Source organism: Hirundo rustica, chromosome 13, assembly GCF_015227805.2.
Source record: "Hirundo rustica isolate bHirRus1 chromosome 13, bHirRus1.pri.v3, whole genome shotgun sequence".
Lineage (NCBI taxonomy): Eukaryota > Metazoa > Chordata > Aves > Passeriformes > Hirundinidae > Hirundo > Hirundo rustica.
This window is the reverse complement of record NC_053462.1, coordinates 19,839,029-19,854,736: the sequence shown is the minus strand read 5'-3', so window position 1 is coordinate 19,854,736 and position 15,708 is coordinate 19,839,029. Positions and strand designations below refer to the sequence as shown.

At 65.5% G+C, this 15,708-nt stretch overlaps 1 protein-coding gene across 3 annotated transcripts in view; it reads left to right on the top strand.

The window, feature by feature from the left end:
* Positions 1-2,151: 2,151 nt before the first annotated feature.
* The window catches only part of RASGRF1 (Ras protein specific guanine nucleotide releasing factor 1), a 29,708-nt gene continuing 16,151 nt past the window's right edge, over positions 2,152-15,708 (top strand). For 2 of the 3 annotated variants that reach the window (XM_040077717.2, XM_040077715.2), the window contains exons 1-6: positions 2,417-2,727; positions 10,376-10,482; positions 11,272-11,419; positions 14,323-14,415; positions 15,089-15,342; positions 15,606-15,685. In XM_040077717.2, the coding sequence (XP_039933651.1) occupies positions 2,452-2,727; positions 10,376-10,482; positions 11,272-11,419; positions 14,323-14,415; positions 15,089-15,342; positions 15,606-15,685 (958 nt within the window). In that variant the 5' untranslated portion in view covers positions 2,417-2,451. Of the gene's footprint in view, positions 2,728-10,375; positions 10,483-11,271; positions 11,420-14,322; positions 14,416-15,088; positions 15,343-15,605; positions 15,686-15,708 lie in introns of all 3 variants that reach the window. The other variant, XM_040077714.2, reaches the window with a different exon arrangement.

Below are 15,708 nucleotides of genomic sequence, written 5' to 3'. Positions count from 1 at the left end.
TCTGATGGTGACTGTCCCACTCCCAGAGCCCCCCACAGCCTCCCAGAGCAGCGTCCCAGGCCCTTGTTCTCCCGTGCCAACATCCCTGTGCCCTCAGGTGCTGCTGCAGCTCCTGCTCCCGCTGCCCGTGGACCTGTTCAGGTTGTGCCTGGGACGGGAGCCCACAAGAACCACTTCCAGATTCAACTCCTCGATGAGGAGCAAAGAAACCACAGCAGCTAAAGCACTTGGAAACCCTGGCAATCTTTACTCCGGGCAAACTCCCTGTCCCACGGCCAGCACGCCGAGGCTGACCCCGCCGGCCCTCAGAGCTGTGAGGAGCACTTCCCTCCCCTGCCAGGCCAGGAGGGTCACGCTGCCAACACCTCCCCACTGATCCCGTGCCACCCGCAGGAAACAAACCCGCCTTTGTTCCAGGAATCAAACTTTCCGAGGCTTGACCCTTGGAAGCTCTCAGTGATGTTTCCATCACCCTCTGCATCTTCCAAAGCGAGTCTGAGCTGAGCCAGCACCACTGGGAGGCTGTGCCTGGTACCAGCCCCAGCGGAGCCCAGCGCTGCCTGTCCCCAGGGCGTGCTGCGGTCCTTGGGGCACACGGGGCATGTCCCTGGGCACACCTCATCCCCGGGCACACCACGACCCCGCACACCACAGACGTCCCCAGGGCTGGCCAGAGGGCTCGGCAGCCCCAGGGTGCCAGGCAGCCCGCACCCAGTTCGGGAATTCTTGGCAATGCCAGCTTCCCTGCTTTTATTTCATCCAGGATTTCGCAGGCTGCCACAAAGGGTCTGTTTTCTGTGCCACTGCACTGTGCCATGTGTGACAGCTTTGGCACGGGAAACACCTTCTGCCTGATGCTGGGACCCATCGCTCGCCACGGGCGAGGCTGCAGCAATGGAGTGGGATGTGGGACCTCACTGATGGGGCTGGAGAAACGGAGAAGGAGAGAGCCCTGGCCGTGCAGGGGAGCTGCCCCTTTCCCTGGTGGGAAAGCCCCGGAGCTGCAAACCTGCCCGCAGCTGGGCACAGGGGCACACTCAGCCAGGGACAGAAGGGGGAGGATGGGGGGCACGGGGGGCCGGGGCAGTGGGGGCCCCACTCCCGCTCTGCCCCTCTCTGGCGCTGACCCGGTGACAGCTGGCCTGGGGCCGCGTCCCTTGAGGCGGCGATGGGCACGAGTGCCAGCAGTACCCAGGCCAAGCAGCTCCATCCCGGCAGCGCCAGCACCCTTCCCAATTCCAGCCCGTTCCCTCCCGTTCCCATGGCAACCTGTGACCTCAGCGTGTTCCCTGGAGCTCCGCCAGCGTTTTCAGCAGAAATAAGGCCAGCGACCAGGGTTGTCCTGCTGTCCTGGCTGTCTGTAGGGGGTCTGTCACACCCGGGGCTCAGGTCAGGGCTGGCTCTGCTGCGACACTGCAGCTGTCACACTCGGGCCCGTCACTGTGGCACCTGGCTGTCACAGCACTCCCGGCTGCAGAAGGCCCTGGGGTACAGCGGGCACCGGGGCACTCCCTGCCCTGCCCAGGCTCCAGCTGCAGCCAGTGGCCGGCTTTCCATGTGCCCAGTTTTCCATGTGCCCAGCTTTCCAAGTGCCCGGCTTTCCCGGTTTTGCCCTGCTCGGCAGAGCACCCGAGGCCAGGATGGAGGAGAGGGATCAAGAGTGAGACAAACAATTAAATGGAGAAGCCGGTCCCTCTGCTCTGCCTGGTGATGCCGCTTGCCTCGAGGTCCTCCCCTGCCCAAGGGTCCCTTTTGGCCTGGGATCCACTTCCCCAGGGCTCCCATCTGGTCTGGGCTCCCTCCCGGCCCGAGGCTCTGGCTGTTCCTGGGGTCCCTCTTGCTCTCGGGGTTCTGTGTGCCTGGAGCTGTCCCTCAGCTCTGCCTGTTCTGGGGTCCCTCTGTGCCCGGGGCTCCAGCCCTGGGGAGGGTCCCGTGCCGGCCGAGGGTCCCACAGGCCGGGGGTTCCCCGTCGTTCTGGGGGTGTCTCTGGGTGCGGGGTTCCCTCTCGGTGCTGACGGTGGCGGTGCTGGCGGCATCCCGCGGCCCGGGGGCGGCCCCGGCGAGCGCAGCGCGGCGCGACCACCCCCGCAGGCGGCGGCAGGGAGGGAGGGAGGCAGGAGGCAGGCACGGGAGAGCGGCAGCGACGGAGGCCGCGGCTCCGCTGGGCTCCGCTCGGCTCGGCGCGGCTCCGCTCGGCGCCGCCGGTCCCCGGTGTCGCCGCCGTCACTCGCCCCGCCCGTCCGCGGTTCCGCGCGGCGGGTGCGGGACGCGGCGCTCACCGGTACGGCCGGGGGCTCAGCGGGGCCGGGCCGCGGGATGAGCGCCCGGCGGCTCCCCGGGGGCAGCGGGGGCCGCTGATGCTGCGGGGACCGCGGGGTCTGCGGGGGCGGCGGGGGTGGCTCGGCGCGGCCCCGCCCGCGGCGGGGGCCATGTGAGCGCGGTGCCGGCAGGATGCAGAAGGGGATGCGGCTCAATGACGGGCACGTCGCCCACCTGGGGCTGCTGGCGAAGAAGGACGGGGCCCGGCGCGGATACCTGAGCAAGCGGAGCGCCGACAACACGAAATGGCACACCAAGTGGTTCGCGCTGCTCCAGAACATGCTCTTCTACTTCGAGACCGACTCCAGCTCCCGGCCCTCGGGGCTCTACCTGCTCGAGGGCTGCGTCTGCGACCGCGCGCCCTCCCCCAAGCCGCCCCTCTCGGCTAAGGACTCCCTGGAGAAGCAGGTGGGCGACACGGGGGGCGCCGCCGAGGGGGAGGGAGGATGCCCCGCGGGGATCCAGGCCCCGAACCCCCCCTCCCGGAGCTTCCGGCGCCCGTGACCTGCCCCACGCGTGACCGGGGTGGGGAGGTGAGGGTGAGGCCGCTGGGTGCGGGGGAACGGGGATGACTCCCGGGGCCGCAGCGCCGGAGCAGCGCGTGGGTTCGTTGTGGGGGTGTCGGGCTCTGTCCGGGGCACCCCCGCTCCCCCTCGCATCTAATTAACCGGCGGTAATTAGCGCGGGTCTGCGGGGCGCCTCCCAGCGGCCGCGCTCGGCGCTGCGGAGCCCCGCGTTCCCCCCGGCTCGGCTCGGCTCGGCTCGGCTCGGCTGGGCCCGGCGGGGTTTGGGGCAGCGGCCCGGGCACGGCGGGGGCCCCGCGGGGCTGCCGTGGGCCGGTCCCGTCCGTGCCCGTCTGCCCGTTCCGTGCAGTGCCCGGCGCGAGCAGCCTGCGGTGGGTGCGCGGTGCTGGGCGGGGGGAGATCAGGGCCCGCTTTTCAGGCAGATTTCGCCCCGTTCCCGCTCGCCACGTGTGCGGTTTGCTCCTCCGTCCGCACCGCTGGCGGGGGGAAAAGCAGAGCGCGGCTCCCCCGAGCCCCCCGTGCTGGCGCGGGGCTCCCGCGTCCTTTGCCCCCGCCGATGGCTGCGGGGATCGGCGCGGAGACGCCAAAACCCTGCGAGAGCCTGGGAAAAGCCAGGCGTCCCCCAGCCCCAGGGCTGCCCTGGCCCCGGCCGTGAGGACCGCAGCCCCTGCCGGGCCCAGGGTGGGTTTCTCCCAGCCAGCTGCGCCTTTCCCGGCTGGGCAGGGCATTCCTGGAGCGGCACGGCACGGACGTGGCGTGTTTGTCCGGGCTGGTTTGCTGGAGCTGGGATGCGCCGGAGCAGCCGGCAGAGATGGGATGGTACCGGGCAGGGGGAGAAGGGCTGCGGGGGCAAATCCCCATCCGCCTCTTCCAGAGCCACCCCCGGTCTCCTCAGCGCGGACAGGAGCCAGCCGGACTCACCCTCTGACCCTCCGGCGGTGTGTGGAGCCTGGACCTGTGCCCCGTGGGTGGCACAGCGGCACCGGGCCCCCTCCGCGGGGGCGGTGCGGGGGTCCCGGCCCCGCCGTCCCGGCTGGGAGGCACCGCGCGTTCGGGTCCGGCTCTGCAGGGCTTGCATAATTACCGCCTGACGGGCTCCGGGGGGGCGCTGGGAGCGCTGCCGGCCCCTGCAGGACCCGGCCCAGGGGCACCCCCGGCCCCCCAGGGCAGGGAGCAGCCTGGGAGGAGATCAGCCCCCTCATTCCGGCTGCTCCTGCCGCTTGAGCCTGCCGAGAGAACCGGGCACGCAGCACCGCTGCTCCCTGGCACATCCCCTCCCTCCTGGCTTGGAGCGCAGGAACATTCCCTTGTGAAGAGGAAAATGCCGTGGGGTTTGCCCAGCTGGGGCTCCGGGCAGCCCAGCCGCGGGGTGCGGCACCTCGGGGGCTGTGGCAGCGAGAGGGGGGTCACACTGCTCTGGCTGTCGCTGCTGTCCCCTCAGGAGCAGATGCTGTGTGCTCCTAGTTCAGCTGCCATGAAGTTCACCAGCCAGGCTGCAATCACCCTTCCCGGCCAGGCTGGAATCAAGCTTGGGATGGAGGCTCTGGGTGCCGGTGTTTGTGCAGGAGGCATCTTTCACCGTGCAGACCCTGTGGGGAGGATGTCACATCCCCCTTGCAGCTCAAAACGCACCCAGAGCGTCGATCCTGGCTGCGAGCGAGGGGCTGCGGTCACGGGGAGCTCCTGCCGCCGCAAACGCATCCCCTGCCGCCGCTCGGCGTGGATCTGCCCGGTTCAACGCCCGGCTTGTGATTCTGTGTAATTCCTTAGGCCGAATGGGACTGGAAGCCGGAGCGCTGGATGCCCGCTGCTCTGCAAGCTAATTAATGGCCCAGGGATGAGCTCAGCGGCGAATATTGATGGTGCAGATCCGCAGCCCGGCCGGGCGGGAGGAGCCGGGGGCACACGGGGCCGGGGGAAGCCTCGGCCTCGGGCTCACCCGGGACCCAGCCGTGCCCGGCAGCCTCCAAAGGGAAGGGGCTGAGGAAATTTCTAGCGCTGCCCGTGATCCCAATTAGTTGTGTTCTGGGGGTATTTGCCTGTCCGTGCAGCTCCAGCTGGAGCTCTGAGGACAGCGTTCCTTGCAGCAGAGGAGCTCCAGGTTTGGATTCCTCCCTCACTGGAGTGCAGCCTGAAAGGTTCCCAATTCTCTGCAAAGCAGAAATTTTAAGAGGTGGGGCTTTCAAACCCCCTCTTTCAATGTACGCATATCTTGCTTTGGGGGAATTTTTTTCCCTGGAACACAGTGAATTTTAGCATTGGTTTATGTGAGAATAAGGGAGCAAAGACGTGGAAAACTGGAGCACCAATGAGGGATTGGCTGCCTCTGGAAACTTTGTTTTGTTTTTCCAGAAATGAGTTTTCCTTCCCAACCAGCTGGATGGGGAAGATAATTTCCTGCTGGGTGAGGTCAGGCTGTGGCCCGGGGAAGGATCCGTGGGATCGCACTGGGATGGGGAGGCTGTGACGGCTGCTCGGGGCCAGCGGGGCTGGGGGACCTGGGCTGGGAGGGAACCCCCTTTTCCCCTGCTGCGGTGCCACATGCTGGGGTGACGGCGCTGGGCTGTGCCTTCACGGGGTCACCTCTGCCCTCCTGGCCCGTGGGTGCTCGGAGGGGCGGGCAGGACGTGGGGTGCCCCAAGGCGAGATCCTGGTAGAGGAGCTGAGCGGGTGCAAGGTCCAGAGCTGGTCCGAGCCCAGCCTCAGAGAGGGGAGGCCCCAGCGTGGGGTGAGGGCTCACCTTTGCACGTCAGCAGGAATCACAGCTGGGTTCGCTCCATGGGTCCGGCCTGGAGCTGGATTTGGAACCCCGGCATCCCGAGGTTGGAAAAGCCCTCTGAGGCCATTCACCCAACCATTCCCCGGCACCACCAAGGCTGCCCCTGCTCCCCGTCCCCAAGCGCTGCCTCCACACAGCTTTGCACATTTCCGGGGATGGGCACTCCGCCGCTGCCCTGGGCAGCCTGGGCCAGTTCCCAGACCCACATCCCAAGGGCTGTTCCGAGGCAGGAGCCCTGAGACAGCCAGGGCGGTGCTGAGCCCGGCAGCGGCCCCGTGCAGAGCCCTCGGCCCCACAGAGGCTCTGTGGCTCAGGAGCTGAGCCGCGTTCCCCCAGCTCCTGAGCACGCACTGCCGCGGATGGGGATTTCCTTCCCCATCTCCAGAGCGTTTTCCAGGGATGGGGCCATAGAACACCGAGCTCACCCTGTCCTGTGGCCCCCATTCCCGAGGCGCTGGGGTGCTGGAGGGTTCGGATGCCTTGGGGACACGCAGCAGCGCCTGCCCCCCGGCAGCTCCGGCTCCCCCAGGGCCGAGCCCCAGGCCCTGCTGGTGGAGCCGTGCCGGGCGGTGGCAGAGCTTGGGCAGCTCTCGCAGGGCGCAGCAGTGGGGCCACGGCACGCAGCCGTGCCCGGCCCTGCATGGGCGCTCACCTTGGCACCCCCAGAAGCGTGGAGGGTGCTCGGAGGGGCCAGATGCCATCCGTGGAGCAGGGCTGGGCGGGGCGGCTCCCAAGCTATTCCAAACTTCAGCACTGATGCCCCAGCGCTGGATCCCCAGATCGCAGCGCTGGCTGCAGGTCCATGAGCATCAGCCCTCTGGGGCAGTGAGAATCCCTCCACCTGAATGTCATTCCAGGCGAGCTGGTGTTTTTTGGAGACTATAAATCATAATTTGTGGGCTTAAACCAGAGCTATTCATCAGTGTTGGGGTGACACCGGGTTTTTAATTAATTAGTGCATTAAGTGATGCCTCGTGGGGATTTCTGAGTGAGGGGGTTGCTCGTAGTGTTGGTCGCAGTGATGCCTGCCTGCCCGCCTGCCAGCATCACCAGATCAAATCAGGGGGAAAATTGATTTATTTTAATTATTTTGTGAATACTTCTGCGCATGACTCCCGAGCCTGCTCCACAAGGGTGATGCTCACCTCTAGTATCCATTTCCAAATATCCTGACAGCCCATACTGAAACAAAGAAGGGAAATTGCAGCCTCTGGGATATTTTTTCTTATTGTCAGCACGGAAATGAGCTGCTGGAGCATCCAACTCTGAGGTCCTGTTTTCCCAGAGCACATAGTATGTAGGTCAGGGATGTTAAAAGCCGCCATGGCTGGCTGTGGATTTTTAGACTCATCCATCCAGAGCAGGAAAATTCTCCTCCTCTTGCCCTTTGTGTCAGCTGGAATAACCATCAGCTCCACGAGCAGGCGGCTGTGGATGTGCCCGCTCCGGGAGGGCGGAGGGCAGGCGGCTCCGAGCGGGGAAAGACCCCCGTGACAGCACGACAAAGCCAGGAGAGGATGGCAGCCGCTGCTTTGGTGTTGCTGGGGTGGCTCTCCGGTGGTCCCCCCACTCTCACCCGTGTTGGGGTGCTGGGGGAGCACCCACCCTCAACACAACAACCCAAGGGGTCTGGGAAAAAAAAAAAAAAAAGTCCCTCTGCAAATCCTAAAAGATTCCTCGTGAGGTTGATTTTCTACTTTGGAAAGAACGAGTCGCTTTAAACCTGAATTAATTAATTTTGGAGTCTTTCTGCACATCAGGGCCGGGGTAACGCCGCTCCCTGCAGCTGGCAGGGCCTGCGGTGACGGTCAGGGGCGTTTGGGTGGCCGGGGGCAGCCGGGGGACTGCGACCCATCTGAGTGCCCCTGGAGGTGCTTTCGTGTTTCCCGTGGTGACCTGGAACGCTCCCGCATCATTTCGGGCAGAATTGCTGCGTCCCCTGGGGTTTCCTGAGGGATTAAATCCCCGCACTCAGGTACCTGGGCATCCCCCGAGGCGGCCCGGGCGGTGTGTCCTGCGGTGCCAGGCGGACACGCACCCCACAGCGCCGGGAGCACGGCGGGCTGGAAAACACCCCCGAGGAGGAATCACATCCGCTTCGTGTGACGAGAGCAGAGTGAGGGGGCTCCGTCCCAGGGCTGGGGGCTGTGGAGATCATAAATGAACGAAAAACAGGAGTGAGGAGAAGCAAAGAGACGCTGTGGGTAACCCGTGCCCTGCCCTGGGCGGCACAAACCACCCCAGGGACGCTGAGCTGGGGCCGTGACGGAGCTGGGAGCTCATCCTGGTACCCCTAGAGCTCTGCCTGGTGCCGTGAGTCCTGTGCCGGGTCTGTCCGTCCGTCTGGCCCCGTCCGTGGATGTGATGCTCAGCCCCGACCCGGGTGCTGGGAAGCGCTCCCGGGCTGTTGGTGCGATGTGTCACTGTGATGGCAGAGAGGGATCATCTTGTAGGCGGAGATAAAAGGTGGTGGGAGTTTTATTATTCAAATATAAAATAACTTCCTCCTTCCCAGCACGCTGCATTTCCTGGGAATGGTGTGGGGATAGACGGGAGCAGCACACGGAGCGGGGTGTGCCGGCAGGAGCCGTGGGGATCCGGGGCTCCTGGCTGCAGCCCTGCCGTGGGGGGCTCTGCTGCCCACAGCCCCGGAACTGCCGCTGGCAGAGCCCTCGGGAGCTCCTGGGTCCGAGCCGGAGCTCTGTGTCAGGTGCCGATGTGCCGGGAGGTGCCTCGAGCGTGTGAGGGGGCGGAGGGGCAGGGTGGGCACCGGTCCATGCCCCCTGCTGCAGCCCTGCCCCAGCCCCTGCGCTGGGTCTGCACCCCTTGTTTAAACCTCGGCCAAGCCCCGGCTCTGCTGCTTTCCTGGGCGCTCTGACCCAGGCTGTGCTGCGGGCCTGGGGCTCTGGGGGGCTGCTGCCACCCGCAGCAGCGCAGAGGGCACCCTGGGATGCACACGAGTGTCTGGGGAGGATGACCCGGGGCTCGCTGTCCCCAGGGTTTGCTGTCCCCTGCCCTCCTGCCAGGCAGGGACCAGTTTGGGGACTCCTGGAAGTGTCTCCCCGTGTTTCCAGCCCCACGGGGGCTCAGCTGAGCTGGGGCCGCTGGTGTTGGCTCAGGGAGTGGGAATGTGCACGCTGTGCTCTCGGGGTGCTTTGTTCCCGTGGCGCCAGGGCCTGGCAGGGGCTCCCCCACACCTCGCTGGTGTTCAGGGGGGCATTTCCAGCCTTGCCAACCCCATGAGCTCTTCTTGATGCAGCTACGAGGGAAGGGATGCCAGGTGGGTGTAAAGCTGGGCTACAGCACAACACCCATAGGGACCACGAGCGTTTGGTGAATTTTCCCTCGGAGCTGTCTCTGTGCCAGTGAAAGCCTTTGGGAGTGCGAGGGAGGGAAGCGGGGTGGCACGCGAAAGGCTGGGGAGCCGCTGCAGCTCCAGGGGTGTCCTGCAGGCAGCTCTGGGCAGCCTGGGCACGGCGGGCAGGGGAAGGGCTGGGCGATGGAGGAGGGCGTTTGGCACCGGGTTTTGTCACGGGGATGGGGAAAGCTCGTTCACAGGATCAGCAGCGAAAGATCCTGCCCTTAAAGGATCCGTGGCAGAAGTGAAGGAGCTGCATCCTCACCGGCGTCCTGCAGCTGCTGCCCAGAGGTGAAAGCTGTTTCTGGAGGAGGGTTCTGCCGTGCCCATGGGCAGCAGGTTCCAGGAACCCCTCTCCCCCTCTGCCGGAGCCAGAGGGGCCGGGGGAGCTCCGGGGGCGTCACCCCAGACTGGGCCAGGGGCTGGGGCTGCTGGCTGTGTCTGTGCTGCTGCTGCCCTGTCCCCCAACACCCCGGGATCACCCGGAGCCTCCCGTGCCCGTCTGGGGCCCTTCTCCCCAGCACCCCTGGGGCTGATGGGGGGCAGGAAGGGAAGAGCGTCGTGGTGCCGTCGGCGTTTTCACGGCGCACGTGGCACGGCCTGCCGGGTCCTGCCGGGCGGCTGCTCCTCGGTTTGTGGCGGTTTTTACCTGTGAATCCAGGTCCCTGATGAAACCCAGCAGAGGAGCAGATGATGTCAGGATGAGCTCGTTCCAGCGGGTTTGGTTTAGCCCAGTTATTCCGGGCAGTATCCGGCACTGCAGCGTGGTACCTGTTTCCTTGGAGACTGCAGGGAAGCAGAGGAGCGGCACAAACCCGGCGGCGGCGGCACCGCGCACGATTAGCACAAACACTGCAAATGTCAAGGGAGGCTAAAAATAACCCCGCAGCGCGGCCACCCCGGGGAGCAGGGCACCGGGGACCCGGGCTCCGCTCGGCGTCAGCTCCCGGGCGCTGCGGGGCTCCGGCGTGTGCCCGAGGGGCGCGCTGTCCACGCCGCAGGGATCCTGGGATCCTGGAGTCCTTGAGGTTGGAAAAGACCTCTAAGACCGCCAAGTCCAAGGATTAACGTGCGGATGTGGGTGGGGATGCAGGTCCAGCTCAGCATCCTTGTTCCTCTGCCTGTTCCAGCTGAGGGTGCCCCCAGGTTCAGGACCGCAGCGCCCTGGGCTTGGGTGGGTTTGGTGGATTTAGGTTTTCCTGAAGCTGGGTCTTTGCCCAGCAGGATTTCCCCTCGGGTTTTCCCCGGCTCTGGCATGGCTGTGCCCATCGTGACCGGGCTCCTGGTGTTTCCAAACCCGTTTTATTTCGATGACCCAGCCTGGGGTGGGTCAGGGAGCTCTTTCTGCCAGCCCCGTGTGGGGCGTACCCGTAACCCCTGTGCTCGCCCCCGCAGCACTACTTCACTGTTAACTTCAACCATGAGAACCAGAAGACCCTGGAGCTGAGGACCGAGGACGCCAAGGACTGCGACGAGTGGGTGGCAGCCATAGCTCACGCCAGGTGTGCCCGGTGCCCGCGGTGGGGGTCCAGGTGGAGCCGTGCTCAGGGTGCCTGGGGGGACAGCGTGAGCTGGGCAGGGCCAGCAGGCAGAGCAGGGCACTTCTGCCCCCCTGCCCCACGCCGGGGACCCTCACGCTGAGCGTTCGGTCGTTCCCCTGTCCCCATTCCCGTGCCAGTCCCGTGCCACCGGCCGCCCTGGCACTGCCCGTCCCAGCCTGGAGCCAGGGGATGCCCGATTCACCCTCGGGCCTGTCGGGAAGGGGTTGTCCAAGGGCAGCAAACCTGGGCTTGTGCAGGCTTTGTCTGCGCCCTGCAGAGCCGTCAGGAGCCAGCGCAGAGCCGGGGCCTCGCTGGGGAAGGAAGGTGTCGGGCTGGCAGCGAGGTGTGGGATCAACTGGGAGCTGTGTGCGGGGACTGGGAGAAACCCCTTCCCCTGCAGCCCTGCCAGGGGCAGGCCCTGGTGGGAGCCTGCGCCGCACGCGTCCTTCTTAAACCCTCGGAACGTGGCAGCTTACAGGGCATTGGCCACGGCCTTTTGGGGGGTCTTTCGTGCCTCCTACGATTTCATTGAAGTTCTCTCTGCCCTTGCCGTTTGCCCTTGTGGGAGCCCACGTCCTCGCTGCGGGAGCAGCAGCATTCCCAGCGGCAGGAGCTGCCCCCGGCTCGCCCCCCGCTGCCCGCGGCGGCCGTGCGCGGGGGCCGGGCAGGGAGCGGCGCTCGCCGGAGCGCGGCCCCGGGTGTTGGGGCGGCGCTCGGGGGCAGGGGCGCTCACGGCCGTGTCTGCCGCAGCTACAGGAACCTGGCGACGGAGCACGAGGCGCTGATGCAGAAGTACCTCCATCTCCTGCAGATCGTGGAGACGGAGAAGACGGTTGCCAAGCAACTCCGGCAGCAGATCGAGGACGGGGAGATCGAGATCGAGCGCCTCAAGGCCGAGGTGAAGCGCCCGGCGCTGCCCCGCGGATGCGCCGACGCTCCCGGGGTGACCCGGGTGGCATCCCCGTGGGGACAGCGGTCACCGCCGCTCCTGCTGCTTTTAGCGACACGGGGCTGGCCCTGCTCCCGCGGGACGGGCCGGGGCATCGCCTCCCTCGGGGATTTTCCTGGCAGGAGTGGCGCAGCACGTGGCTGTGTCGCCATGTGGGGGGCTGGAGGGGATCCCTGGAAGCTGTTGCCGCACGGAAGGGTTCACGCCAGCAAGGAGCGCTGGAGAACGGGCTGGGGAGCTGGGCCCTGCCTCCCGCGAGAGAAGAAAACAGCGGCTGCATCCTGGAATGCCAGGACGGTTTGGGCTGGGAGGGATCTCAGACCATCCTGCCCTGCTCTGGAATCACTCCAGCACCTCCGCGTCTCGCTGGATCCCGGAGCTGGATCCCGGAGCTCTGCCCTGGGGCACACCCGAGCGGGGCGGGGGGTGCCGGGGTGTGGCTGTGACCCCCCGGACGCTGCTCCGTGCAGTCCTGTGGGGTCAGCCCAGGCAGCCCCTGTGCCCCGCAGCGCTGGCGGCAATTCCCTGGCCGTGGGGTGTGGGAGGGGTGACCCGAGGCCGGGAACGGCAGGCAGCAGCGGGGTGCACAGATGACTCAGCAGACGGTGCCGAGGGACACGCGTGTCCCCGGGAGGAGGAGGAGGAGGCTCAGGAGCCGCCTGGCAGTGGGGTGACGCTCCCCAGCTCGGGGGCTGCTCTGCGGCCCTGGGGACGCTCGGCAGAGGGAGAGCACTCAGCGGTGAAGGGGGTGCCCGGTGCTGAGGGGGTGCTGGCAGTGGGGCATCCCCTGTTTCCTGGCCATCCCCGTGCTGCCTGGCCCTGCAGGACTGTGGCTGCGCTGTCACTGCCGGGGCTCTGCCTGCGGGTGGGAGCTGGCGCTGCTGGAGTGGGCACGGCGAGAGTGGGGCACCCTGGGGCACCCCGCAGCCAGCGCCGCTGCCAGCCCCTCCCCAGGGGCCCTCCTGGGGCGGTGGCGTTGGGCTGCAGGCAGCAGCAGTGGGTTCATGGGGCTGAGACCTTGCTGCCAAATCACTCAGAGGCTCGACATCGCCCCACAGGAGGCAGCTGAAGAGGCAGTGAGAGTGGTTTCCCCCGTCCCAGTGGTGGGCTTTTCCTTAAATTTTGAATTTTTGGGTTCAAACGTGCAGGTCAATAACAATCACTGACCATGTGCTGGGATGCACAAAAAGCTCTAAAATCTCCTCTCACGTCTGACCCATAGAATGAAACAGAGTGAAACAGATGTGTAGAAGCTGGATCGGTGACCACGAGCCTGTGGCCACCAGCTCTGGTGTGTTCCTGCTTTTTCCAAACAGACCAGACACCAACCTCCACCGTTTTTCCTCCTTTCTGTCAAAAACAGGACATCTTCCCCCACCCCAGGAAAGTCCCCTTTCCAAGTTGTTCCCTCCTGCCCTTTTCTGCAAGATCAAAATCCAGATCACATTTTCCCAATTTCCCACGTTCTGGATGGCACATGTGCTGCTTTCTTGCCTTTCCCTGTCACTTTCCAAGTGGTTTTGGCCGTGGGGGCCGGGACACGCGATGAGCAGAGGAGGGAGAGAAAGCGCAGGGAGAAAGGGAAAGCCAAAGCCGGGAGCCGATGGCTCTGATCCCACGTGTGTGGGAAGCGGCCGGGGGCTGCTCCCCGCCTGCACGTTCTGGGGGCCAACTGCTCAAGATTTTTCTGCCATTTTCCCTCCAAGTTGTGTTTATTGAGTCACTGTGAAGGCTTTTTTTGGGAAACAGGGATGGGGATTGGGTTGGGCACCCATCAGGATTTCCAGGTCCCAGTCCTGGAGGGTTCAGAGGTACTGAGGAGTCGGTGGGAGCTCGAGGAGCCCTGAGAGCTCCGCCACGTTTCTTCATTTGCTTCATCCACCAATCGAGTGCCCATTCCTGGAGGGATTTGAAAGCCCTGTGGATGTGGCACTCGGGGACAGTGGTGGGTCAGCGGTGGCCTTGGCAGTGTTGTGATCGCGTGGGCTTGATGATCTCAGAGGCTTCTCCAGCCTGAAGCGCTCTGTGGGTCTGGGAGTCTGTGATGCCCAGCAGGACAGACCCAGCAAGGCGTGTCCGTGTCTGTCATCGGGACAGAGGCTGACGCTGCTCCCCGGCACAGCGGCAGCTCGGGATGTGCCTGGCTCCGGGATGTGCCCAATTCCCAGGATGTGCTCAGCTCCCGGGGTGTGCTCAGCTCCTGGGACGTGCTCAGCTCCTGGGATGTGCCCAGTTCCCAGGGTGTGCCTAATTCCTGGGATGTGCTCAGCTCCTGGGATGTGCTCAGCTCCTGGGATGTGTTCAGCTCCTGGGATGTGCTCAGCTCCCGGGATGTGCCTGGTTCCCAGGGTGTGCCTAATTCCTGGGATGTGCTCAGCTCCCGGGATGTGCTCAGCTCCTGGGATGTGCTCAGCTCCCAGGATGTGCTCAGCTCCTGGGATGTGCTCAGCTCCCGGGGTGTGCTCAGCTCTGGGATGTGCCCGGTTCCCAGGGTGTGCCTAATTCCTGGGATGTGCTCAGCTCCCAGGATGTGCTCAGCTCCCAGGATGTGCTCAGCTCCTGGGATGTGTTCAGCTCCTGGGATGTGCTCAGCTCCTGGGATGTGTTCAGCTCCCGGGATGTGCTCAGCTCCGGGATGTGCCCAGCTCTGGGATGTGCCTGATTCCCAGAATGTGCCTGGGTCCTGGGATGTGCCTGGTTCCAGGATGTGCCCAATTCCCAGGATGTGCTCAGCTCCCGGGATGCCCTTGCCCCCTGGGATGCCCTCTTCCCCCAGGATCCCCACAGCCCCTGGAATGCCCTCGGCCCCGAGGCAGTGCCGGGCAGCTGCCCACTGATCCCTGTGCCCACAGATCGCGTCCCTGCTCAAGGACCACGAGCGCATCCAGGCCAGCCAGAGCAGCGCGCCCAGCGACGATGACAGTGACATCAAGAAGATCAAGAAGGTGGGTGGTGGTGAGGGCTGGCACCGGGGGCACGGCAGGCGCGCTCGTGGGGGGCTGAAGGAGGTGTCTGAGCGAGTGCTTCTGTCAGCAGGGATTTTTGGGAGGAAAATGTGCTCTGCCCACGTGGGAGCTCCTCTGTTGGCAGGAGCTCCCAGCATTCCCGGGAGCACCAGCTGTCCTGGCCAGTGCTGGCTCCTGCACTGCAGAAGCTCTGACTTCTGTTCCCACGGCTGTCACAGCTTCTATTTTGGCCAAGGAAAAGCCACCACCCCGGCAGCATTCCCACCGGGAGCAAGAGACCGGCCCCGGGCAGAGACCTGCTGGGGCAGGAGTGCTGGGCGCGGAGCAGGACGTGCTGGGGGTGCCCGGTTACACAGGGAAGGGATCTTAAACCTCACCCCGTCCACCCCCTGCCGTGGGCTGGCACGCCATCCACCGCCCCAGGTCGCTCCAAGCCCCGTCCAACCTTCCCTTGGACCCTCCAGGGCCGGGGCAGCCGCACTGCTCTGGGCAGCCTGTGCCGGGTGTTTGGATGAGCTGTTGGATTCCCAGCCTGGAGGGTTCAGAGCAGCGCCAGGGAGGGATGGCAGCACACACACCTGGGTACAGAGCCACGGAGGGTCCCTGCCTGGCCCCCAGTCCCCTCCTTAACTCCCAGCCGCTGCTCCCTCAGGTGCAGAGCTTCCTGCGGGGCTGGCTGTGCCGGAGGAAGTGGAAGACCATCATTCAGGACTACATCAGGTCCCCCCACGCCGACAGCATGCGCAAGAGGAACCAGGTGGTGTTCAGCATGCTGGAGGCTGAGGCCGAGTACGTCCAGCAGCTGCACATCCTGGTCAACAACTTCCTGCGGCCGCTGCGGATGGCAGCCAGCTCCAAGAAGCCGCCCATCACGCACGACGACGTCAGCAGCATCTTCCTCAACAGGTGAGCTCTGCCCCGGGCTCCGGCAGCCCCGCTGCCCTCCCCGGTGTGGGGTGCTCAGCGCCAGGGCTCCCCGGGAGTCTGCAGCTCCGTCCTTCCCTGCGCCTGCAGGACGCCCTGCGCTGCCTCCAGCCGCTGCCCCTCAGCCAGCCCAAGGGCTGCTCTGCTCCCCGGGGCTGGGGGTTTTGTCTAATTCCTCGTTATTTACCTCTCCATCATCTGTCTGCTCTTGGTTTGGCTCAGTGCTCTCTTGGTTCCTCTTCCAGCGAAACAATCATGTTTTTGCACCAAATTTTCTACCAAGGCCTGAAGGCGCGGATCTCCAGCTGGCCCACGCTGGTGCTGGGTGAGTGCTGCTGCCTCCTCCTG